The 26,261-nt window shown below is 37.7% G+C and overlaps 1 protein-coding gene across 3 annotated transcripts in view; it reads left to right on the forward strand.

Moving 5' to 3' along the window:
• stard13b (StAR related lipid transfer domain containing 13b) overlaps nucleotides 1-26,261 on the forward strand; it is an 86,146-nt gene that overhangs the window by 35,467 nt on the left and 24,418 nt on the right. The window contains exon 1 of one of the 3 annotated variants that reach the window (XM_077208059.1): nucleotides 4,938-5,483. The exons of 1 other annotated variant lie outside the window; for it this stretch is intronic. In XM_077208059.1, the coding sequence (XP_077064174.1) occupies nucleotides 4,949-5,483 (535 nt within the window). In that variant the 5' untranslated portion in view covers nucleotides 4,938-4,948. Of the gene's footprint in view, nucleotides 1-4,937; nucleotides 5,484-13,344; nucleotides 13,887-26,261 lie in introns of those variants that run through there. One more of the 3 variants, XM_077208060.1, reaches the window with a different exon arrangement.

Below are 26,261 nucleotides of genomic sequence, written 5' to 3' on the forward strand. Positions count from 1 at the left end.
GTGTGTGTGTGTGTGTGTGTGTGTGTGTGTGTGTGTGTGTGTGTGTGTGTGTGTGTGTGTGTGTGTGTGTGTGTATGTGTGTGTGTGTGTGTGTGTGTGTGTGTGACTGTAAATGTTTTCCCATGGACTTCTGTGGTTGGTTGAGGCCTAACAGATTCTGACTTGACAGCATTACATGCTTTGTCATTCTGCTAGTTTGTAAGAGTGAAACAATAGCATTCACTGACCCCCTCTGGCCCCTTCATGACATCTGTGTGTAAATCTTTGGGTTCTGGTCTACATTATTTAACTAAGTATAGCATGCTCTGATCACAAGTGACACAACAGAATGTCTGTTGATTCTGCTACTATTTGTTTATTTATGATTCAGTTGTTTGATTTTTTGTTTTGTTCAGTTTGTTCCTTCTCTTCATTTATTTACAATTGACTAGCAAATATTATACTATCTGTTACTGTTTATTGATTCATTCATTGATCCAGTTGTTTGGTTATTCATTCAGTCGTTCGCTCATTTTGTTCAGTCACAAGTGACTAGCAAATTTAGTCACTGTTGATTGATTCTGTTACCTTTGTATTAATTAAGTTTGTACATTCCGTTTATTTGTTCTGTTTGTTCAGTCACAGGTTAATATAGCCAATATTATAGTATGGATTCTGTTACTATTTATCATTTGATTCATTAATTTACCCGGTTGTTCATTTATTGATTCAGTTGTTTGTTCAGTCAAAAAACAACAACAACTGAACTTAATTTTTTAGGGAGTAACTAGGGTGACCAGAAGTCCCGAAAAATTCGGGACAGTCCCGAAATCTAATCTAATCCCGAATCCGGCCCTAATTGTCTCGAAAATTATACTTAAGCAAAATCTTGAGTATTTATTGTCTGATAAAATATTAAAAACTGTCCGTGGAGGTAGAGTCGTCCTTGGCTGCAGCATCTTTTTGTTTCTTTTTTTGAAGTTCTACAAAGATACCGTAGGCGCGAATTTAGATATGCATTGATAAGCTAATTTTCATTCATTCGTATCGAATCTTCGAATCTCCCGTCCCGAATTTCAGCCAATCTCATCTGGTGACCCTAGGAGTAACGCAATATTGTCATGCATTACTTTTCAAAGTAACTTTCCCCAACACTGGTTATCTTGACAAAAAAAATATTTGGCCATTTCAAATTTTTATTATGAAAAACATGCCTTGCCTTTAATTTATTTCATAAATTAATAACTTCTGGCAACTACTTAATACGTCACTCTTTAAAGGAGTGCATTGCACATATACACTGTGTACTGCAGAAATAGGAAGAGTAGTATGTCAGTATGTTATTTCAAACATAACCACAGTCACTCAATTACATATATGTAACAGCGATTTAAGAATATACATCTAACCTCATGATTCTAAAGTGATGACCTGATGATGTTTTACACAATGAATCACATTCACTCAGTAAACTATTACTTTAAGACCTTTTCTCCCCCTCTAGCCCCTAATCTAAAATCAGATATACACTACATTTGTGATTTTCTTTGGAAAACTGCAGCCCTGGCTTGGGAATATTTGCCCGGGAAATTTATAGTGCATGCATAAGATGTGTGAGTGGGAGAAAAGGGTGGTTGGGGGAGAATTCCACGCCTTGAATGCATTAGGCTGGGAAGCGTGATCCCTCTGGAGGATTCCTGGAGCCTGGCTTCAGACCTCACGGCCAAGTGAGTGGGCCATTTGGAGACCCCCCCCCCCCAAATAAAATAAAATCACCTTCTCAACATCTGGGCCTTTTCTCATTGCAGCTCAGTGGTCAGTCTGGAGCTCAAGTCGCTGGGCTTGTAGCCAATCAAACAAGAGGTGCAAGACAAGATCACATGTGGTTTCATGTTTAATTCTTAGTGCAGATTAAATGAAACCACTTGGGGTGAATACATATTTTATTTAGATGTGTGGGAACCAACACAAGGCATGGTTAGTGACGATTAATTGTGCTCATGTCTTTCAGATAAACTTCGTTTCAGCTAGTTTAAACCTTGTGCGATAGTCTTTTCTTCCCTATTGTGACATACAGTATATTCAAATGAAATTGCTTCTCGAACAAGAAAAAATTGGTATGTTGGGATGTAGTAATATATATATGTTGAGAATATTGGGAAGTTATTTTTAATTAAAGATTATTATTTTTTTAAATTATGTGCATGAATGAATTATTTATGATAAACACTATAACATTCCATAAAAAATAGGAATTGTCCATTTTGATTTCATGGAACAAAGAGCATTGTATTTACACATGCAGCATAAAGGGTCTGTTTAGAAAGAAGATAAGAGCTTGATGGGGTCTTGCCAAAACAATCAACCCCAGTGGGTCTGTGTGGACAGCCATTTACATTCTGACGACCACTTCCTCCTCTTACATCACTGCTTCCTGTATGTATCCTCCAATAGCCTAGCCATAATAATCTTATCCTTGATATCAACAATCTTATGATGCTGAAAACGTCACAGCAAAAGGAATGATAGCACAGAGCCATGAGCGCAGGGCTTCCTGTCAGAGGCTTTGATCAGGAACGTGACCCTCATGACCCCATTACTGAGCACAGGACCAGACTAAAGGCTTGCGTTAAATAGGCTCAAATATTTTTAAACGAGGAATTTCGGTTATCTGAAAGTTCATGTGGTTTCAATTGCGTACCTCGACGCTGGTGAGAATGCAGAGACACCAGCTTGGCTACTGTGCAAATGCTCTGCCTGGCAGAAGTCCACGAGTCATCTGTACGACATTCATTTTCTCCCTGGCAAACGTTGAGGGATTGCTCTGTAATTCTGTGAAACTAATTATTTAGTTACTTCATATAAGCACTCATAGATCCACATCTGGGCTGACAGATTTCTTTCACAATATCCATTTCGGTTTTAATCTCGAAGATCAGTTTATTTAATGAGACACTTGGAGCAGTTATGAACCTATCAAGATTTATTATAAGTTAGGGTTTAATGCTTTCTGGTTATTTCATAGTAGATTGCTTGAAATGTAACGTGACCGCACAGACAGCAGACGACACGTTCGCCATCTACTGCTTTGACAGCGAGGCAGAGAGTCATCAAGGTTGTGCTGACTGCTAGTTTGGTATTTTGCTCCCTGGACTGTTTTTTTTAATGGAAAGCCTGCCCTGTACTGATGTTTAAAGTGATGGGTCTCTCGAAGAGATCAGCTGCTGACAGACAGGAGATCAAGGGCTCAGAACAGCCAGCTGGAGCAGTGATGGAGTGAGACAGTTGCTAAGGTGGACAGACACTTAGTTTGCAGTATTAAGCGGTCTGTGTAGACAAATGAATCTGAGAATAGAAAGCTGTCATTTAGGTGGTCTTCATTTTATCTTATTTTTTGAACCACTCAAGTCTAGATATTGACGTTAGTTATGTTGCACTGTATTTGTGTATTTTAAAGAGGTCTATCTATCTGTCTATCTATCTATCTATCTATTTATACTGTATATACAGTATAAATAGATAGATAGATAGATAGATAGATAGATAGATAGATAGACCTCTTTAAAATACACACACACACACACACACACACACACACACACACACACACACACACACACACACACACACACACACACACACACACACACACACACATACACACACACACACACACACACATATATATATAATTTATGTATAAATAAATTACATAAATATAGTTCTAAAATGCATAGCAAAATTGGCTTTTCCACTCAAGTTATCATATTGGCACAGTTCAAATATGGTCGACCTCTGAGCACACCAATTCCTAGTCTTTTCTTTCAGTGGTCAGACGGTCGTATCGCCAAGCCAGGCATTCCACTGCAGATCCCGCAAGAGGGGAAATGTTTGGCCCTAACCTTTGACCTTTGACACGTAAGCTGAGGCTCAGCAGATGACCCCCTCATGTTCTACTGGTTGGTCTTTCCCATCAGATGACTCCATTAGTGAATAAAGCTTTAACACTCACCTTAAAAACGGCCACACACCTACTTGTTCCCTACCTAGACACACGACTGGCTGGTTAACACCGTTCTTTCTGATCTCAAAAGACAACAAATACTGCACTTCTTTATGTTAGAACCTCATTCATTTCATAACAAATCCTGGATCCAGGAAGAATAGACTCTGATAGTAATCTGTTACGAGTTTAAATGTATGCAGTAGTCATTTATGTGAAAGGTATTCGTTTCTCTTTTTGCCGAAAGAAAACCCTGTCTCACAAAGCAATCTCTTCTCTGTTATGATGATAATGCCATGCTGAGTCCAAAATGGAATCCATAGAGGCCCATAATTAAATGAGCCGTCAGTGTTCATGGTATGTCTACCCTTCCTCAGCATGACCTTTTTTCTCAATATGTACCTTCATTTTTGTACACTTAGTATTTACTATTTTCAATCTAATAACTTGTGACATTACATTACATTTAATATTATATTAGCCTATATTTTAGTTTAGACCAGAGTATGTGAGCAGAGTTTTGTGCTTTTTGCCTGGAGTATTTGATAAGTCACTGTCAGAATAGAGGCCTATAGTATAATGTTATTGTTTATATTTAATATGTATTTATTAATATTTTAAAATACTATGTATTTTTGTTCACAAATGCATTGCATGTGATATTTATTCAAATTCTACACTGTAAATAAAATATATGATCAACAAGTTATGACAATATGTGTTTTTACATTGATTTAACTCATCAGAATAAGTTATGCAATTTTCATACAAGATTCAACTCATTTTTTAAAGTCAGATTAATGGGATTAAAATTGAAATGGCTTAAAAAAACAAGTTGATTGTAGGCTACTTAAAAATTGAAGGCAACGACTTTAAAAAAAAACAACTTAATGTCGTTTTTTCCTGGGATGAGGACCTAATATGGAATGCATGAGTTTTTGGTGAGGCTAGACGTTGAGCTTTGAAATGAAGTCCTCCATCAGTGAGAGTGATGAGAGAGAGAGAGAGAGAGAGAGAGAGAGAGAGAGAGAGAGAGAGAGAGAGAGAGAGAGAGAGAGAGAGAGAGAGAGAGAGATCATATGCTACAAGCTGAAGGAGAAACTTCAAACAAACCCACATCTGCTCTGCAACACACGGCGGCTCCAGACAGCGGCTGCGCGTCTTTTACCAACGCGCGCCTTAAACTGGATTATTTGGGAGATTATTGCCACATTTTTCGTTTCGCTATGCATTTATTTTTCGGAAAAGTTTCCCGTCGCGGTTTGTGGCTGCGGGGCAGGTGAAGAAGAGTACAAGGAGTCTCGCTGTCTTACAGACACTATAACTGGAGTTCGGCGCGAGCCACTGATTGATTATTATTATGAGCGCGGATTGACGATGACAGCGAAACGAAAGTCTCTCACATTGACACTCAGGCGATCTTTCAGTGAGCATCTCAGAGAATCCACGACCAAAGCTTGGGATTTATTGTGGAAAAGTGTCAGAGAGAGACGACTTGCAGGTAAGTTCACGCTCCCTGCGTTGTAACGTTCATGTGAAGTGACAGTGATATGACGTGCACAACATGGGTTTAGAAATAGTTTGCATTGATTTAATTTATTCTGATTATAGAGCATTGATGTTGAAGTTTAAAATTGGTTAACCTTCGTATTTTCGTTTCGGAGATAGGCTACATCGGGCAAGTTGTAGACTAGTAGTGATGTAGCCTAAATAAATATTTCTCAGAGTAGGCGTAATTTTGAAAGTGAGTGTCTGTATAGGCATTTACACATAGCCTACTTAAGTTGTTTGCTATAGCTACGGGAACATTAATTTGTGGGGAACATAAACACATTAATTTGTCAAACAATTCATGGAATTGTAAAAAAATTGCAAAAAAAATGCAAAACAATAAAAGCGCTGTTAGTTAATTGTTTACGTTTATAATATAATTTGAAGCACATATCAACACGCCTGTTGAATTAGAAATTACTTGGCAGACGTAACCTATTAAACATTTTTAGAAATTACTATTGACTTGACTTGACGGAGAGACACTTAACGACAATGTTTGACCACTAGATGTCAGTCAATGCAACCTGGTGCTTTAGTGGAAAACACTTGTAATCACTTTTCATTATTGGTGTTTCACTTTTCTGTATGGTGGCCCATCTGTTTGTTTTATTGGACAGTAATTAAAACTCTGCTGTTATTATATTTAAATATTTAACAGCTTGTATATATTGTCTTGTTTATTTAGGCAATGGGCTGCAATGGGGATGGTGATGAAATGCGGAGGCATTGTTGGCATGCTTATCACGTTCATTTCCATATATGTATTTCAGTGATGTGATGTAGGTGGCAGTCATGCGCACGATCTGGCCTGGCTGTTTATTCACATGCCAAACAATGAGGAGCCCTTTGAGGCATGACGGTGGAAAGATCAGTGTGGCTCCCAAGAGGAGTATATTTCAGTCTGACTTGAGCCCCTATTAAAAGTTCAACCATGAAGGATATTGTGGCAGATAGAGCTCCGCCTTTCAGTTTTGGCCTTCAAAACAAAGTCCTTTGTTAAAAGCTTTAGACTAATTGAAATTGAGTAAATGACAATTTTTACAAAAGAGTTTGGGTTTTAAAAGGTTTTTAAATGTCTTTTATGCTCACTAAAGCAATATTTATTTGACTATAAATAAAAACAGCAATATTTAAAAATATTATTAAAGTTTAAAATAACTTTTCTATTTAAATATATTTTAAAATGTCATTTATTCCTGTGATGGTAAAGCTGAATTTTCAGCATCATCACTCCAGTTCTTCAGTGTCACATGATCCTTCAGAAATCATTTTAATATGTGACCCTAGACCACAAAACCAGTCACATGGGTACATTTTTTGAAATTGAGATTTATACATAAGCTGAATAAATAGGCTTTCCGATGTATGGTTTGTTAGGATAGGACAATATTTGTCCGAGATACAACCATTTGAAAATCTGGAATCTGAGGGTGCAAATGTTATGATCGCAATTGTGCTGCATTCACAAACATAAATGTTTTATATATTTACGGTAGGAATCTACTAAATATCTTCATGGAACATGATTTGATATTTTAATTTGATATTATACTTCATGATAATGATTTTTGGCATAAAAGAAAAAATTATAATTTTCGATAATTTAATTTTGACCCATACAATGAATTGTTGGCAATTGCCACAAATATAGGCTACCCGTGCTACTTGTGACTGGTTTTGTGATCCCCAGTCACATGATGATTTGCTGGCCAAGAAACAATAATTGTTATTATCAATGTTGAAAAGAGGTTTGCTGCCTAATATATTTGTGCAAACCATGATTCTTTGCTACATTATAAATGCATTTGATGTCACTTTTTATCATTTTAATGCATCTTGCTGAATAAAAGTATTAATAAAAAATGAAAAAACTTATATCCCCAAACTTTTGAATGGTAAGGTCTCTGAAACAAACATTACAGACACACGATTTTGATTCTGTTCAAATATTAGCTTATTCTGGCCAAGAACCACAAACCACATTTGTTTATTGATTTGTGATTATTGTGATGTAATCTATTTTAGATCAATTCAATATAATATGATTTTATCTAAAATAGATTATACCACAATAACAAGCTAGTATGAAAAAACACGTCAGGTTCCAAAGCCAGAACATATTTTTAAGATTTCCCTTCCAAAAGTAATACTGATAATTTCACAGATGTAACTTATATCACAACTTAAAAAAAAAACAAGAAATGATGTTACTAACCGTACAAAATTTGGCATATCTAGTGATTATTTCTCAAAAGTGCTCGCCATACCAACCTGATATTTTTTTTTTTTTTACTTTCTAGCAGACCCATAACAAACTTTTTTTTTATTCAGCTTAACAGCCAATCAGGCTTTCAATCACTTTTTTGTGTACAGTGCATATCAGAGAATCAGTGGGCTGTCAGTGAGTGTGGCACCCAAGACTAAAGCATGGCAGATTTGTGCATTATTGTATTATGGTTGCATTATGGCCTCAATTTCAACACTTTTGTTTCATAGGCTAGCACTAAGGCATCATTCAAATCTCCTGACAATCCATTTGCAAAAGAGCCACTTAAACTAAAGGCAACAGCTATCATGGGCCACGGGAAAGACGGATTACAACAACATTTAGCTCGTTTTGCACACGGTCCAGTCTGTTTTACCATATAAAGTTATGCTTAAAAAAGGACCAGATTCCTCGTAAATGTGATGCAGCTTTGACATTTTCAATGGGAGATTCAATCAAACCAGAATTCAGAGGAGACAGCAGAAACATTTCGTTGTCTGCCGTCTCTCCCCGCCTGGAGCGAATCTCAAGCACCTGCTGGTTTTATCTGGCAACCGCCCACATTCATCGGCCCTTCCCAGAAACCCACAGTGTAAATATTATGCCGATAACTTTTCTTTCCACTGGCTGTGTTGATATCTTCGCTCTCTGTATGCCTAAGTTGTGGAGTCAGCATCCCAGACCGGAGTTTCTCAGCCAGGACGTTTTATTCGGGATCCGCTGTCATTCTGACAGGCCTCGCTTGTGGATAATCCTCATCTGACCTGATTGTGGAAGCCACAAAACTGTTTATTTTTGTTTCCATCGAAAAGTAGCTATTAATTCACGAAGGTGTACAAATACAGTTACGCTTTCTTGGCAGATGCTTCTGGCTTCTGCCTTGGCTAGTGGAAAAATACACAAATTAAGTACCAAGATGACCGTGAAGTAGAGCTGTCTGTATAACATCCAAAAAAACATCCACCGCGCTGTTAAAAGATCTGAGGTTAAGATTTCTTTCATGCTGTCGCCATTGAAAACGTGTTAAGACAGCTAGGTTGAATATGGAGCAGTGGCTTCTCTTTCTATGTTGGCTGAGGAATAACGATGCACATGAGTACAAGAGTTGAGGGCCATCTGGAAGATTTGAACCGATGAGGAACTTGGTTTTGCTTCATTAAAATTTTTTATGAATGATTTTTTGTCATCAGAAAAAAAACTAACTTTGTCTTATTTATTCATTTCTAGCTATTGCACGTGAGTAAGTGTTTTGGAAACATTATATCTATAAAAACGTCATATACAGACAGAGCGTTATGAAATTGTTTACTTGCGGTTTACGATGCAGCTGCTGTAAGATCCAGTTGGCTGCTTCCTCTTTCAACAAAAGTGCATTATTGCACTATTACACTGTACCTTGTTTACAAAACGATGTTCAGTCAAATGCTCAGAACAAACAAAGTGAACGTTCTCGTCAAAGTGAACGTTCTTTCACTCTTTCATTTGTCCTGTTGTCCGCAGACTCAAGCGTGTGGAGTATGTCAGAAATTGAACGCGTATCTGTATACTGTATACAGTTTAGACCATGTCAGTGATTATAATATTTTTGCTTTTGACGTGAAGCTTACATTGACAGGTGTCAGCCATTAAACAACTGAACGACATTGGATGGAACCTATGTTACGATAATGTATAACTATTGGTTGATGTCTTGCTCTAGTCTAGAGGCATATGCAAATGCATTTCCCCGTGTGACGCTACAGATCCCACAATATCCAGCTGTTTTTCTGAGCTTGATTAAATAAATGCTCGTTTTATAATGAGGAGGACGTTTTAAGCTATGAAACTTGCAGGATGTTTCAATTGTACAAAGACCTTAAATTGCCATAGCTCCTTTAACACTTAAAAAAAAAGAAAGTTGTCAGCCAGCGACAGGGTTTTTGATCCTTTTTACAAAAATGTTATGCCCCCCACAATATTTTGTTGTATGAATATCTAATGCAATACTGTATAACAAAAGAAAGATCAGAGCCTTTTTTATTATATATATATATATATATATATATATATATATATATATATATATATATATATATATATATATATATATATATTATAGCTTCTTCTACGGATTCTTTTATATCAACATTTGAAAGTGGGTAAGTTTCATCAAAAAAAGCAATTTTTTAAATAAAAAGCTGCGAAAATCGCTTTCTTAAAAAAAAGACTACCATGTGCATAAGCAATGCTTTTATTGCTCTTTTCCGCTCCTTTTTTTTGTTTATTTTTGCCTGTGTGAAGATTCTTTCCGAGACTCTGCACTCTTTCAGAAGATGCCAAATAGTGCCCCCTCTACCTTATAACAACTGAAACATGGAAAGAGGCGAAATTCCGTCAATGTCAGGGACAGAGTTAATTCTCAAAATTCAATAACTGAAAATGGTTTTGCATTCAAAATATTATCGTAATTGCTATAGCAAGATTATTTTGTTTCAAAATTTGGATATGTAGTTTAAGAATTGTTTATTTAAAAAAAATAATAGTTGGCTTAATAAGCCTTTACTACAACCGTTCTAAGGTGTCCCTTCAAATGAGAGAGAGAGAGAGAGAGAGAGAGAGAGAGAGAGCATGTGGAATGTGTATTCTTTGGCGAGTGGTGAGGAGGGTCTGTTCTCTCCTCCACTTTTGCATACATTTATTCTGAGAGCTGTCAGACATTCATCCTTGGCTCCAGTATGGACATGATGAGAGACTTGGCAGTGGCAAGTTTGGCTCCGAATATTGAGCTAAATCTGGCAAAGCAAAGCACTCAGTTCTGCATGACAATGATGTTTGATCCGTTTTCAATAACACATCTTCTCCTACATGAAGATGAAATATGCTGGAGGAGAGGCAATCTAAAGGGCAATCTTGGTCAGTAGTTTATAAACGATTAAAGTCTAGATTTTTTTATCCCTCAATATAGTAGCCATAGACGTATACACAAAAACCTGTCTTTGTTCTCGCTCTCTAAAAATAAGCTACTGATAATTGACTGATCCACACCAGTTGTAGCTTTTTTAAATAGTTAAAAAAAATAGAGTACTTGTGAGCCATTTCCATGCAAAACCATTAAATGCGAGAGGACATTACATGTCTATATACATGTAGATCAATTAAAGTGACTGAAATTATGATATATGATGATATAATAGCTGATTTTGTGTTCATTGTGCTGTAAAATGGGGTCAGTGAAGTTCATAGTACACTTGTTACCACCCATTTCCTCCAAATAAACCAAACCTGTGCCAAAACTGGAGTAGGCTGTCACTGACTGAAGGATTACTAAACACAAGCAATGCCATATTTGAAGCTGTTAACCATTAATCATTTATACTGTGGCCACGAGTACATTTGAATGGAATATTATTTTTGCTGGCCTGTTTCACACTGTCCTGAAGTGATTTGTGTAGAGTCATTTTATTTATATCACTGCATTTATTTTTATTATTATCAATGTTTTTTTTAATTATATATTCTTTTTTATTGTGCTGTATACACAGTGTTACATTCAGGATGACATTAATCATGTGTGGTTCTGTGTGGAAAACGAATCACATCATTAGAGTTGGTCCATCACTCAAACTCCTGCTCAGGGAGTTACACCTGTAGTGAAAAGAGCACCTTTGTACATTATTAGCTAGCAGGAGTGCGAACTGTACCTTGTTTATAACCTCAAGCTTTGGGTCAACACATGAGATCATTTTTAATGTAGCGACACAACCTGCGCAGAACGTCTTAAAACTGTTACAGAGTATAAAACATGAAAACGTTCCTGTGGCGAGGGGCGTTGGAGTGAGGGATAGGGGTAGTTATGTATAAATAACTGCTGGATTGCAGGCGCTGGTTGAATTGCGGTCTTTGTGTGGTTTCGAGTACGGTTAGTGTGTGCCAGTCTGGGAGGGGGCACAGAATGTGTTTAACTTGGTGTCGTGCCCATTCGTACCCTGCTCATTTGTTTATGTGCTCACTCACACATAGACAAGGAGCGAGAGGCATACAACGCATGCTTACAGTAACTGTATGCTGTTCTCTAGTCGTGCCTTAAGAGTGATGGAGTTTAGTCAACAGAGGGTGGAACTATTTTCAATCTGAAGTGGAGTCTATTTTCAGTCTGAAGGCTCTGGTTGTTCCATGCAGGAATGGAACAGATGCTCTTGCAAACCTTCCGTTCATTCATTTTCATAATTCAAAGAATTATGTAATTTTTTTCCTTTAGTTTTGCATTTGCACATATTTTTATTTATTTAGTATGCTTTAGTATAGCTAAACTGTGAGTGGCTTACTTTTTTATGAATTACATTTATGCACACTACTACATTTATATTCAAGTAGCCTACATTAGATTTATGTACACATGTGACATGTGTAACAGATGGCAAGCTAGCAATTTAGAAAGTTATTTACATGATTTAATTACAAAGCAACTACCTTGAAAGGAAATTTGTATTGCACAAAATTTCATGTAGATCTAATTTGTCTTTCATTGAAGCATCAGCATTCATGAAAATCTGTTAATGCAGAAAGCATTAGAGATCAACTGCTTTTTCTTGCTTGATTATGACTGATGCAGCTGATTTAACTGATTATGACTGATACAACTGAACTGATTATTAACTAATAATAATAACATATGCATTGCATACATTTTTTATTTCTACTTTTGACACAATGATTACTAAAAGTATTTAAATAAAATTACAAAACGTTAAGTAATTGTCATACACTATATAAATGTACTTTTATTGTTATTATAAATAAATAAATAAATAATTTGTTTCTTCAAATTTATTCAAGTTTTTATTATTTTATTTTTAATAATGCGAGTGGAAGAGCTACTGTAAGTGTGTTAACATGCATGTTATTAATGACTCACATTTATTTGGCACCACGTTTTTTGAAATATGGCAGAAAATTCAGGCCAGGTGATAAGTGCAGATTATTACATCACAAAGAAAGGGCTTTGTGTTTGACCTACAGTTAAGACGTTTCCTTTTTAACCGATTTGAATGTGTGAAATGGCCTTTTTAGCATGAATGGCCCCACTGTGCTCAGAGCAAATAGGGGGTTGGGGATCGAGTTTACCAACAAGACAACATTTTTATTAAAATTTATAGCCAATTTAGTCACTTCTGTGTCTTTTTATTGAATATTGCCGAATTTATTATAAATGATAAATTATCTGTGCACATCATTATTTTCTTTTAATTCATGTGCCCTCGTAATCTTTAATCAAAATAGCTTCCCCTCCTTCTTGCAGTGACATCTCTTCTCTTCACAGCAATAGTAACCCAATCAATTCCTCATAGACAAAATCAAGTCCTGTCCTACATTTTGTCATTCGAGAAGCCATTCTTTCGGATATAGGTCACAAAAAGGAAGAAAAGACAATCAAAACATTTAAGTTAATGGTCTATATATGCCACTTTTCCTTTCTCTTTCCCCAACTAACAAACTCCTCCAGTGCAAACTTGGCTCCTGAGTGGTGCTTCACAGCAGCAGGCTTGTTCTTTTTGGTCAGGGTGTTTCTCTTAGCCACGCTGTTTTTCTTTTCCCCCTCCCACGGCCCCCTGCTCTCCAGCTTTCTCCACTCGCTCAGTTCACAGGCATTCCTCTGGTATTTATATTTCCCTCCTGAAACGAGCAGCGCTCGCACAGACCTTGAATTCAGCTCAGTCACAAGGCTTTCCCCCTCCATCCTAGCTTCTCACTGGCTCACCTCTAGTCATGTGACTCGAACAGGGGGCGGGCCCGACTGCTGGCTCTCCTCCCAGGTTCTAGTGCTTTACGGACTCGCATCTCACACGTGCTGGTTTGTTGGTAGACAGACGGACAGTTGGTTGACTGTTTCAGGTGTTTGTTTTCAGGGTGGGGGTTGCCTGGACGTTTTACATTGTGTGATCATGTACAGGCAGTTGCCACGCACCGAGAGCAGCGAATGCCTGGGCAACATGACCCCAGAGACGCAGGATATTTACCTGAGGATGGACCACCTCAGACGGCGCTCCGGGTACAGGCTGGGCAGGATCATTGCCCGCCAGCAGCTGCTGAAGAGGATAGCGGCAGGTACGACCAGGTGGAACAACATGGCATAAGTTATATGAGATTTTATGCGTCAAAGTCGAGTTTCTGAGGTGTGTCTTTACATTGTGCTTGATAACCCTTTTGAAAACCTAAAGGCATACCCAGTCTTTGTTGAGATAGTATACCCATTACTTTGTCTTTCCCTTAAACTTTTAATTGGGAACGGTCTCAAACTATGGGTCGGATAGTGTCAGGACTCAGATTTCAGACGCACATTTCTGTGACTGATTTATCTCTAGTTATACGTTCAGAAACTAATGAACTTAGTTACACGTAACAAACCCTAGCTTGACGTTTGAACCTTTATTTAACTCAAAACCTTATGTAGTTCATTTCTTCATGGACTTTATTCATGTTGCATTATATTGTGGCAGAAAAGAAAGTATATTTAGTGGGGACACTCTTATTTGTCGCCATCACACCTCCGGCTGTTGTTTTCAGCTGAAGACAATGTTGAGCCGTTCAGGCATTTGACATCTTAACTCCTCCCTTTTGCTTTGTGTTCATCAACAAGAGTTTACCTGTGGGCGTCTGTAGACATCACAGGGTGATTGAGTCCCTGACAGACCATTCACTCTTTTGAAGGGCTGCCCTCATTTAACATTCTTGAAGATAACACCCGTCTCTTTCTTTTTTTTACCAGGAATTGTACATTTCATCTAAGTGGAAAAACTGTATGAGACTTAATGACATTCTCAGTTGTTTTATTTAAGCATCAGCTGTTATGTATTTCCTAAAGTTCCTCAGGAGAGATAAAAATAGACACAAATGAGATGATTAATAACATACGGGAATAGTTTAGAGCTTTTTAAAATTGTGGTTTTGGTTTTGTAATAATTTGATGAGAAATACTTGAGTTCATACTGAAATCTCAGACATTTCATTGTAGTGTTTGGTATCTTGGCTAATCTGGGCACATTTTGAGAGATATCTTTTGAAAAAGGAGACTTTTTTTGTAGGAAACAAAAGTTGAGAAGCAGAACACTTCTACAAAATCTCAGTTCCCTCTCGTTTTGATCTCATCACCTTCTAGGATAAATAATTGAGATATTAAAGAGATTTCATTTGAAAATTAAGAGCTCATATTGAAATCTTATACTTTAGCCGCTTTTCCATCGTCGGGCCAAACGATTCTCATAGCGCACGGTTTCATTTTCCACTGTCGTTGCCTTGGTAACGTGATGATTTACTGATGATTTGAGATGTTATTAGCAACCGCGTTATGGAGAATGATCAGCTTTTGCTTTTAATTGTATTATTGCTTTGTTTACTTCACTCAAATAACGTGCTTAACTAGCTACAGAGAAACTGGTAGCCAGGCAACAGACAAGTGACCAATCCTGAGTGGCGACGTCTGTTCACTGATTCCACCAGCACGGTTTGGCATGGTTAGCTAACCGTGCTTAGAATTCCAGGCAGAGAACGGTTTGCAATCATGCCGTGCCGTACCAAGCTCAAGTGAAAACACAACTGTTCCTTACCATTCTAAGAGCCGATCGGCTTGAAGAAGGAAAAGCGGCTTTTGATATTTGGGCTAATCTGAGCACAATTTGACACTTTTTTGAGAGTTCCTTTGAAACTCTAGAGGAGACGTGCATTTACCAGTGTTTTTTAATTATTATAGAACAAATTGTTTTGAGCAGAGCACTTCAGCAAAATTCTCATTTCGCTCTCCTTTTAGCCTCATTGCTTTCAGAGACAAAGATTATATACATATATAGATATATAGATGTATTAAAGCAATCTCATTTGTGAGTTAAGAGTTATTGAATTTGATTCCATAGCTCAGATAATTTGGTTTTGGAAGAATTTGATCATATGAGTTCATATAGAAATATCAGACTTTTGATGGCAGCCTTTGGTGTTTTGGCTCATCTGACCACAATTTCAGACTTTTTTGAGATCTCTTTTGATTACCATAATTTTTTTTGTAGGAAAAAAAATTGAGAAGCAGAATGCTTCAGCAAAATCATCAGTTCAGTCTCTTTTTAAGGTCATTTCTTTCCAGGAGAAACAAATGAGACATTAAAGAGACCATTAAAGGACATTCTTTAATTGACCTCAGAGTTGTTTCCTAGAATGTTCTCAGGTTACCTGACGCAGAATGTTCTCCAAATGGAGATGTTCTCAGAAATGCAGATATACGTCTCATGTTTAGATCTTGATGTGCTGCGATACGGTGTATGGCAGGGCGTGTTGGGTCTTGTCCTCTTGAATTTGTGGTGTCCGGTTTGTCATCAGGGGTATCTAGTTTAGGAGGAACACAAGACAGACAACTGCTGTAATACCTTCCTTATTTGTGGTATTATGGTGGTGTCAAATCCTGATGGATCTGCTGCATGCTTGTGGAAAAGGTAAAGGACAAATCCATTCCAAACAGGAAGTCCATTCACAAGTTTTATAGACAATCAATTTATATATATTGTAGAAAGTTCTTGTTTATGTCAGTCACGTACAACCAGTGAAACATCTGATGTATTGCTTGTTTACACAGTAACGGTTTTTCCCTCCTAAAGGATGTTTCCCATATGTTGGAGGAGTGTGAGTTCAACCTAAGCTCTAAGGAGGGTTGGAGGCAAATGGCTGCAATTTCACCTACTCTGTTTTGTTGACATAGGCACTAAGGGGGCCAAACTAAGAAGGATAAAAAATACCCAAAGTTTACTTTATTTGTGTATTTGTGTATCATCTCCAAAAACGCTACTTTTCAAGAAATGGAGAAAACACTGAATTGAACTGAATTATCATAGTTGATATTGTGGCTTTATATGTGGTCAGACACTTGCATGCGTCATTATATTATTAAAATTTTACCCAAATCAAATGGAGTTACAAGGTTTTTAACCAACGAATTTCTGAGAATATCGGACATATGTGTTTTGTCCTTTTGGCAGTAAGTGCATTTCATTACATTTTTATCAACTTACGCACAGGTTGACTCGACGACGAAAGCTAGACTAAGACACTCTGCTCCTCAAAATACATAAAACATTAGCCTTTATGTACGTATACTAGTGTTTCTTGAGTAAAGACAACAGACAGTTCTTTATTTACTCTTGCATTGCAAACAACCAGAGTTGCTCGAGAATCATTCTAGTATGCTGATTTGATGCTCAAGAAATTATTACAATTCCTCTCTCCCCAGTCTGGCCAAACACATCGTTTATTTCGTGTTTCTTTGAAGCCCCTCCTTACGCAATACGAAATGTGCTGTGATTGGTCAGTGGGCCCAGTGTGTTGTGATTGGCAGTGCTTAGCGCATGTTCAGGAAATGTCCCGCCCCTCCACAACTGCGAGTTCTGCTCTACTGTAAATATTGAGGATGGCGTCAATTTCAAACCAAGTCAAGCCCGATTCAGACCCTGACAATGTTAACAAACCATAGAATCGTCCAGAACGTCCAGACTTCATGCACAGACTTTGCAAGCACGGATTCATCATAAAATGTGCAGCACACAGATTAACGTTGGGTTATAATGTTCAGGAACAGTAAAAATAAATTTCATCAACCTAAGGAGGTCAAACAAATGAGGTTTGGAAATGTGTTACCCTTGAAATACAGTGTCTCTTTGACATAGCAGCAGCTCAACCAGGCCTCGTACTATTTTCTTTGCGCATTCCGTGGGCGGGGATTATTTAAATGAGTAACACTGTGACTTATTAACATCCGGAAAAATCGTGTTGTAGTCCAAACGAGTCATTTGTTGTTATTCTTGGAAAGTGGATTTTGTTAGATAAAATCTCTCCCTTTGGAGCATTGCAGATCTTTTTTATATATCTTTTTATATATATATATATATATTCTTTTTGTCAGCCTTTTTGCTGCTGATGTTTACTACGTGCGAAATATCTTCGTCTTAACACTCTTACACTCACATACAATTCAATATGTCTAACAGTTTTCACAGTGTTGGTTGATTTTATTTAATTGTGTACAAAATCATCTTTAAATAGATGTTCAATATATTGCCAGGTATGAGCCTATAAGAGCTTTTTATGGCTTTTTAAAAATAGTGCATTCCTCCAACATGTTTTTAAGGTTTATATATATATGAAAGTGACACGTGATGGCCAAGTATGGTAACCCATACTTGGAATTTGACCTGCATTTAAACCATCCAAGTAAGTGCACACACATTAGGAGCAGAGTAGTGAGTAATATAATTATTAATATTAATATATATATATATATATATATTAATAATATAAATATAAATGAGGCTCGAGAAATTGGGTGTGATTATTTGTTCTGTTGTTGTGGCAACCGTAGACAGGAAGTTGAGCTCTAGTTTCTCCCACTCAGATATAGCATTCCAACCTAGAAGACACCATTAGTATCCTTATCTTGTTTCTCATCTTAAGACTTTACTCTGATGGACGTAATCTCCATAAAGAGTCTTTTTTCTTTTGGTGTTTGAGGTAGCTCTGAAATGAAGCTCTAGACACTTTAGTGATGTTTATAGTAATGGAGCTGCTTTGATTCCTGTGGTGCACTGGTGCTTTGAGTTCTTATAGATGCCCATCTGGACACCAGACACTCTGCACATCTGTTACAGCTGCACACACAATATTCAAAAATTCCCATCCTAACACATAAACACCCATTCATACATGAACACAAACACACAGAGAGACATTTTGTCAAAGCATAAAATCAATGAGCTATTCATATCTCTGGAAAAAAATGTTTAATAATTGTAACGCAGTTCAGATGTTATGGCCTCTCTCGATCTCCACTGTCGTCGCTCCTCCTTTTATGCTTCCACTCCTCCGTGAGAGATACGAGACCAGTGCGTTGCGCAGGTGTCGTTCATCAGTAATCACGCCACGTGACAATCTCTCTCACGGCCCTCGGCCTCGTCCTGCTCGCCAATATAGTTTCTGATTTCCCTCCCTGGGTTGAGCTAGCAGATATTTCCAAAATACTTTTATTTGAATGTAATTCATTTGAATATAGAAGGCAGAAAATAAAATTTGAAAGAACGTTTGATTTGCCAATACTAATGAGAATGCAAAGGGCTGCTGACAGTAATAAAAATCACTCTCATGACATTGAAACAGACTAAGAACTTAGCGGAGTCATTTTATCTAAGATAGTGTAAAACTCAACAGAGGTGTACTGTAACCAAGCCTAATTAGTTGTCATACTTAATTTATAGTATCCAGTGCAGGGGTCAGGAGTCAGGACAAAGGGCTGTGTCATACCTGGCCTCTCCCACACAGCTCGTAACGACTCTCCCTGTAAAGATCATTACCACACTGTTGTACCTCCCATCCTCTCCCAGAGTAACTTTTAATATGGTGTGTGGTAGATTTTTCCCTAAACTTGACTTAGGTTGAACCGAGTGTCCTTGACATCTGAGCCTATTGAACACTATCACTTGGTAGTACGGTCTCTAGTGTTTCGCTAAATAGTCTAGTGTTTCGCTACATAATATTATACTTAGTTGAGTTGCCTCTGAACGAGCAGGTTGACAACAATCTAACCCCGCCTAAGAGTCTCACAAAGAGTCGAACGACGTATCGTTCCCTATCGAACACTATCACTTGGTGGTAAGGTCTCTAGTGCTCTTAAATCGCTCCACACTTGGTGGTAAGGTCTCCAGTGTTTCGCTAAAAAACGTGCTCCCTATCTAACTTGCTTCCTGCGCAGGAATAATCGACAAACAGACTTAAGCTAATGTCCTTTAAATGCTTTAATCACTGCCGGGAGAGTACTCGAGCAGTTCTTCGAGCATCTCTCCCAAGAAGAAGCTTTAAGCTAGGCCGGAGGATCTCAGTCAAATTCCATTGAGAATCCCACCCGTAAACACGAATACAACAGTTTTTATAGAATAGAGTTATGCCGTAATTTCCTCATAATTTGATTGGTTATTCATATGCAAACTCTCCTGTTACTATGTAGGAGCAAATTCTGTTTTTGTTGATTACTAATAACAAGGTTTCAAGTTTAGACATCTGTCTAGGTTCATTTCCCATATTTGTTATTCACACACACACACACACACACACACACACACACACACACACACACACACACACACACACACACACACACACACACACACACACACACACACACACACACACACACACACACACACACACACACACACACACTCTTAAGTCACAAGTTTTCCCTTGGTTTCGAACTGTACATTCTGTTCAAATGTTAGATGTTAAATAAGGTTAGATGTTAGAAACATGGCTAGTTTAATATATAGCTTAACATTTCCACCACAGGTGTTTACGGGTGATGGTCACTTTTATTTTTCTAACCACATATCTTCTGACTGTTTTAATTTATTGTTGGGAATTTGATAATTTAATGTAGGGCTGCAACAACTAATCGATAAAATCGATTATAATCGATAATGAAAATCGTTGTCAACGAATGTCATTATCGATTAGTTGGTCTGCTTACGTCACAGGGAGCGTTTACTGGTACGCACACACACGCAAGGTCTCTCTCCCTCAGGCGCTCTGCCGAGCGCGCGCGCTAGCTACACGGTTTGGAGCAGTCTCTTCTGTCTCGCATGCATCTGTCTCGCTTGCTTGCGCGCTCTAGATTTAGGGAGTTTGAACTAATTCGCGGGCATCAGGGAGCTGCAATCAATATGCCGGAGACTCCCGGGACTTCCGGGATGTCTGTATTTTGTCTCGAGCATCAGGTTGCGCAATCAGTTCGCTCGCAACGTAAGTGATGGATTAAAATAGCGCTACCGCAGAAATAGGTTAAATTAAAACGGTGTTTACAAAGTGAAGCATTAAATACAAAGGCAGTTAATAACAGCAGCAGTAAAATATTGTTTTTTAGTCACTGTACTCAGTGGTTTTCAGCGAATGCTTGTGCACTAATGCATAATTTCTCCTGTCCTTTACTCAAGCCTGTTAGCTTGCTGGGTAACGTTACCTCCATTCCGTTCTCTTTTTATAGCATTTGTCTAGGGCCTACTAAGTTTTAATTGTTTTTCAAACGCGATCTACTGCGGCTCTACATTCACACAATTGTTTTCAGTCTTTCTATATTTATTTAATCAATTTATCCTTATATTATATTCTTTTATATATTATATATATAATATATATTATATTCTTTATCCTTATATTCCTTATATATAATTAATTTTAAATAAAAATTAAATGAATTATATATTTTAGATGTTTTTAGTTTGTTTTTAGTTCAGATATTCACATCTGAACAACATGTCTGTGTAAATTTGTTTTAACAAAAATTGTTAAAACATAATATGATGGATATCATTTTTTTAACAATAATCATGTTTGTCAACTTGCCATCAGCAATTATCAGTAAAAACAATGCAAATATTGATATTAGTAAAACTCAATGTGTGGCTTTTGCACCTTTTAAAGTACACTTTTACACATAGATACCCTGATTTACGGTTTTATTTAGTTATAATAAAAAAAAAAATCTAATTTAATTTCTATCCGATTAATCGATTAATCGAAAAAATAATCGTCCGATTAATCGATTATCAAAATAATCGTTAGTTGCAGCCCTAATTTAATGGTTATTTGTGTTAGCCATGTGCAAAACTGTCTTTACGTTCTTCACTGTGAGGGTGAGCAGGTGATTTGGGATGGGGACTTTGAGAATGCTTCCACTAGAGCTGCATGATGGGAAGGTTTTGAGAAGCACAACGCTGGACCCCCATGTCCCCGTTGTCTGCTTTTGGAAGTATAAGTGGGGGAGAGGCCCGAGCAGCAAAAGCACTTCACCTTTTCTCTCGCTCCTTCACTGGATATATCTCATTCTTTGAAAGCGTAGTGCCACTCAGGATGACCTAATGCTGGCATGCGTACGTAAGTGGTAGATAACGAATTCGTTGAAATGGTCTTCTCTGAAGAGCTCAATTGCAATGCTGCCCCATCAGGCCCAAAACTCTCTCTGATGAAGGATTCTTTGTTGGTGAAGTCTATTTTATACAACAGTGACAGTGGCTTGTCACTTGAACATTTGATCTGAAACATCGTCAGATTGTAATATCCTGAGAGTTCGAAACCAAAAGGGGCCTTAGAAACCACAAGAAAATTAGTGTTGATTTCCAGGCTGAGTGCTCATTAGTGTAGGGGACAAATGATTCCCAGAGAACTTGAAAAGCTCGTAAAGTAAACAGGCTCGTCAGGTTTTGTTCTTAGACGTGGCTTTGGTTCAGTGTGGATGGAATCTGGTTGGTTTCCCTTCAGAATTTAGTCTCCTCAGAGTTCCTCAGATGTGTTAGAGTTCCTCAGATTTAGAGACGTTCGTCGATGGTAGACGAGATATGGTGACAATGTGTGTACTGAGGATGCATAAATGTGTCCAGTCAGTGGCAAACCATCAGTGGCTGTGATGGTAAACCCATTTATCCTGAAAGTGAATGAGTCCAGTCCTATCCATTACTTTAGAAGTTCTCAGGAGTCTGTGCAACTCTCCTAACCTGCTTTATTATTTAGCCCTTCTTTACATTATTGTATTTCATCCATGATGGATGCTTTGTGTTGCTGTTGTTAAACCCAGCTCGTGAATGTGTATCTGCACAGCTGGTAAGGGTTATCTGTGTCACACGAGGGTAAATCATTGACAACCTTCACTAATGTGTGCCAGAGTCTGAGTGCACTGACCATGGATGACGTGACATATTAACAGACCTGTGGGTCGTGACTTTCTCCGCATTTCTAAATATAACCCTGGCGCTGACAAAGTCTGAGAGAGATGAATAAATCACCAATGACTGAGAATTATTTCAGTGGCTGTTCAAGGATAGAATACAAGAATTTAGTAAGGTAATTTAGTTTTTTCCCTTTCAGTGAATAGTGCTTTGTTGGATTTTTCAAATATTCTGCTGGCATGTTTTAATATATGATGGCAATTAAGTTAGACGGCAAAAAGTCATGGAATCACAGGGCTTGTCTTCTGTCTTTATACTTATTGTTTTAGTTTTAAATACAGGTCCTTCTCAAAAAATTAGCATATTGTGATAAAGTTCATTATTTTCCATAATGTAATGATAAAAATTAAACTTTCATATATTTTAGATTCATTGCACACCAACTGAAATATTTCAGGTCTTTTGTTATCTTAATACTGATGATTTTGGCATACAGCTCATGAAAACCCCAAATTCCAAAATCTCAAAAAATTAGCATATTTCATCCGACCACTAAAAGAAGTGTTTTTAATACAAAAAAAGTCAACCTTCAAATAATTATGTTCAGTTATGCACTCAATACTTGGTCGGGAATCCTTTTGCAGAAATGACTTCTTCAGTGCGGCGTGGCATGGAGGCAATCAGCCTGTGGCACTGCTGAGGTGTTATGGAGGCCCAGGATGCTTCGATAGCGGCCTTAAGCTCATCCAGAGTGTTGGGTCTTGCGTCTCTCAACTTTCTCTTCACAATATCCCACAGATTCTCTATGGGGTTCAGGTCAGGAGAGTTGGCAGGCCAATTGAGCTCAGTAATACCATGGTCAGTAAACCATTTACCAGTGGTTTTGGCACTGTGAGCAGGTGCCAGGTCGTGAAAATGAAATCTTCATCTCCATAAAGCTTTTCAGCAGATGGAAGCATGAGGTGCTCCAAAATCTCCTGATAGCTAGCTGCATTGACCCTGCCCTTGATAAAACACAGTGGACCAACACCAGCAGCTGACATGGCACCCCAGACCATCACTGACTGTGGGTACTTGACACTGGACTTCAGGCTTTTTGGCATTTCCTTCTCCCCAGTCTTCCTCCAGACTCTGGCACCTTGATTTCCGAATGACATGCAAAATTTGCTTTCATCCAAAAAAGTACTTTGGACCACTGAGCAACAGTCCAGTGCTGCTTCTCTGTAGCCCAGGTCAGGCGCTTCTGCCGCTGTTTCTGGTTCAAAAGTGGCTTGACCTGTGGAATGCGGCACCTGTAGCCCATTTCCTGCACACGCCTGTGCACGGTGGCTCTGGATGTTTCTACTCCAGACTCAGTCCACTGCTTCCGCAGGTCCCCCAAGGTCTGGAATCGGTCCTTCTCCACAATCTTCCTCAGGGTCCGGTCACCTCTTCTCGTTGTGCAGCGTTTTTTGCCACACTTTTTCCTTCCCACAGACTTCCCACTGAGGTGCCTTGATACAGCACTCTGGGAACAGCCTATTTGTTCAGAAATTTCTTTCTGTGTCTTACCCTCTTGCTTGAGGGTGTCAATGATGGCCTTCTGGACAGCAGTCAGGTCGGCAGTCTGAGTAATGAGTAATGAATTGAGGAATAGAACAGGCAGGGTTTTTAAAAAAGTTTTTAAAAGCCTCAGGAATCTTTTGCAGGTTTTTAGAGTGAATTAGTTGATTCAGATTATTAGGTTAATAGCTCGTTTAGAGACCCTTTTCATGATATGCTAATTTTTTGAGACAGGAATTTTGGGTTTTCATGAGCTGTATGCCAAAATCATCAGTATTAAAACAATAAAATACCTGAAATAGTTCAGTTGGTGTGCAATGAATCTAAAATATATGAAAGTTTAATTTTTATCATTACATTATGGAAAATAATTAACTTTATCACAATATGCTAATTTTTTGAGAAGGACCTGTATTTTAAGACTATTTTTTTCCAGTTGCATTAGCTTAGACAGTGTTTTTAGATGAAGAGAGACCCCTGCTGATGCAAATGTGAATTTGCAGTCAAGTGTATCACAGACCTCAATGCCTTATCATTTTATAACCATTTCAACTCAAATTAATCTATACAGAACTAGAAAGCTTATATGGATAGTTTGGCTTTTAAATGTTTTTTTATTATATATAATACATAATATATAATAATACCATGTGCAAAGGCAATGCCATGTAAACATGATAGCACAATAATATTTTTTGAAATACCTGGAAGTGCCATAAACACCGTTTTACTTCAATATGCTATTCATTACCCTCCGGTACCGCCACATACATTTTTGTAAGTAGCATTTTTCTCTGATATATATAGACACTCTTGAGTAAAATTACAGAGATTGTAGTTTCTTTTAATCCTGCTATGCAGCAAGAGCAAGACATGTGCTGATAATTGCAACATCCTACAGCTGTGAGACATTGGCACGGAAAGCCAGATTGCAGTGTTGTGAGAATGTTTATACTGTATCACAAAGCAACGTGAATTACAGGACACACTCTGTGTTCATGACATGGAAAATAGTTGTGAAAGAGTATTTTTAAAATCACCTATTGATTTTAGGTGCAAAGATTTGACATGTCAGTATAACAGTGTCTGAGGTGTTTTTCACACGCTGAACACGTATGTACAGGCTGTCATTGTGCTTTGTGTAAGTATGCTCAAAACATTCACACATGTCCTGAGGTGGGGAAGAACAAGAGGAAGTGACTGAGAAGCAGATCAATAATTAGTCCACTTATTTTTGATAAACTGTTATGACAAAAACTCCCCTAAAAGCAGCACACCCTCTTTTCCTCATTAATTTCGTTCCAAACCTGTATGACTTTCTGTGGTCTATAGAACATAATAGACAAAATTGTGAAAAACTTATAACAAATTGGAACTAGAGCTGTCAAGCTTCAAAAAGGGCAAAACAGCAACATAAAATATGTCATAGCATAGCTTTGGTTCTGAAAAAATACTGAATTTTATGCAGATATTCACTGAATATATTGGCACATGCCCTAATTCTGTGTCTTGTTCATGATAGGTCAGGATATGAATCAACTGAATCAAATTATTAATTGACAAGATTTTTGAGACCAGTATTCTTTTAAAAATGTCTTTGTTTATGTTCTACTGCAAAAAAAAAAACGACTTGAGTAAATGTTGACCTGGTTTTCATTTCGGGTGATCTATCACTGTTCATGATTAATTGAAAAGATCAGACTCGAAAGAATGATTTGAGACCAGTACACTCTTCAATTGTCTTAATGTTCTATGGCAAAAAGAAAGTGTAACGACATGAGGGTGAGTAAATGTTGACCTGATTTTCGCTTCGTATGAAGTATTATTTTTCGTGTGTGGATTGTTTTGATATTGTCTGGTAGATACATATTTTTCTCCTCCTTTGTCAAGTCTCGTTCATCTCTCTTGTGATGGATCAAGAATGATTTGTTTGTCTTAACATGGTTTTCGAAAGTTCACCCAACAGATCTTCCTGGAAGTCTTTGAGTGTCGCTGAGTGGATGACGGAAGCAAGCTTTGATGTACAAATTCTGCTGAAATGCACATTAATGTTGTTAATTCTCTGAAAATATACACAAAATAAAACTGCAGAGCTCCTGAAATGGCTGTCAAAACACATTAGTATGTGGGAAAATGGCTGTAGTCCAGCGCCTGGAAGTGATTATCCGGCACACAGAGATGGTCTGCTAGATGTATTTTT

Source organism: Siphateles boraxobius, unplaced genomic scaffold (genome assembly GCF_051911475.1).
Source record: "Siphateles boraxobius isolate OS27281-9 unplaced genomic scaffold, OSU_SipBor_1 6, whole genome shotgun sequence".
Taxonomy (NCBI): Eukaryota; Metazoa; Chordata; class Actinopteri; order Cypriniformes; family Leuciscidae; genus Siphateles; species Siphateles boraxobius.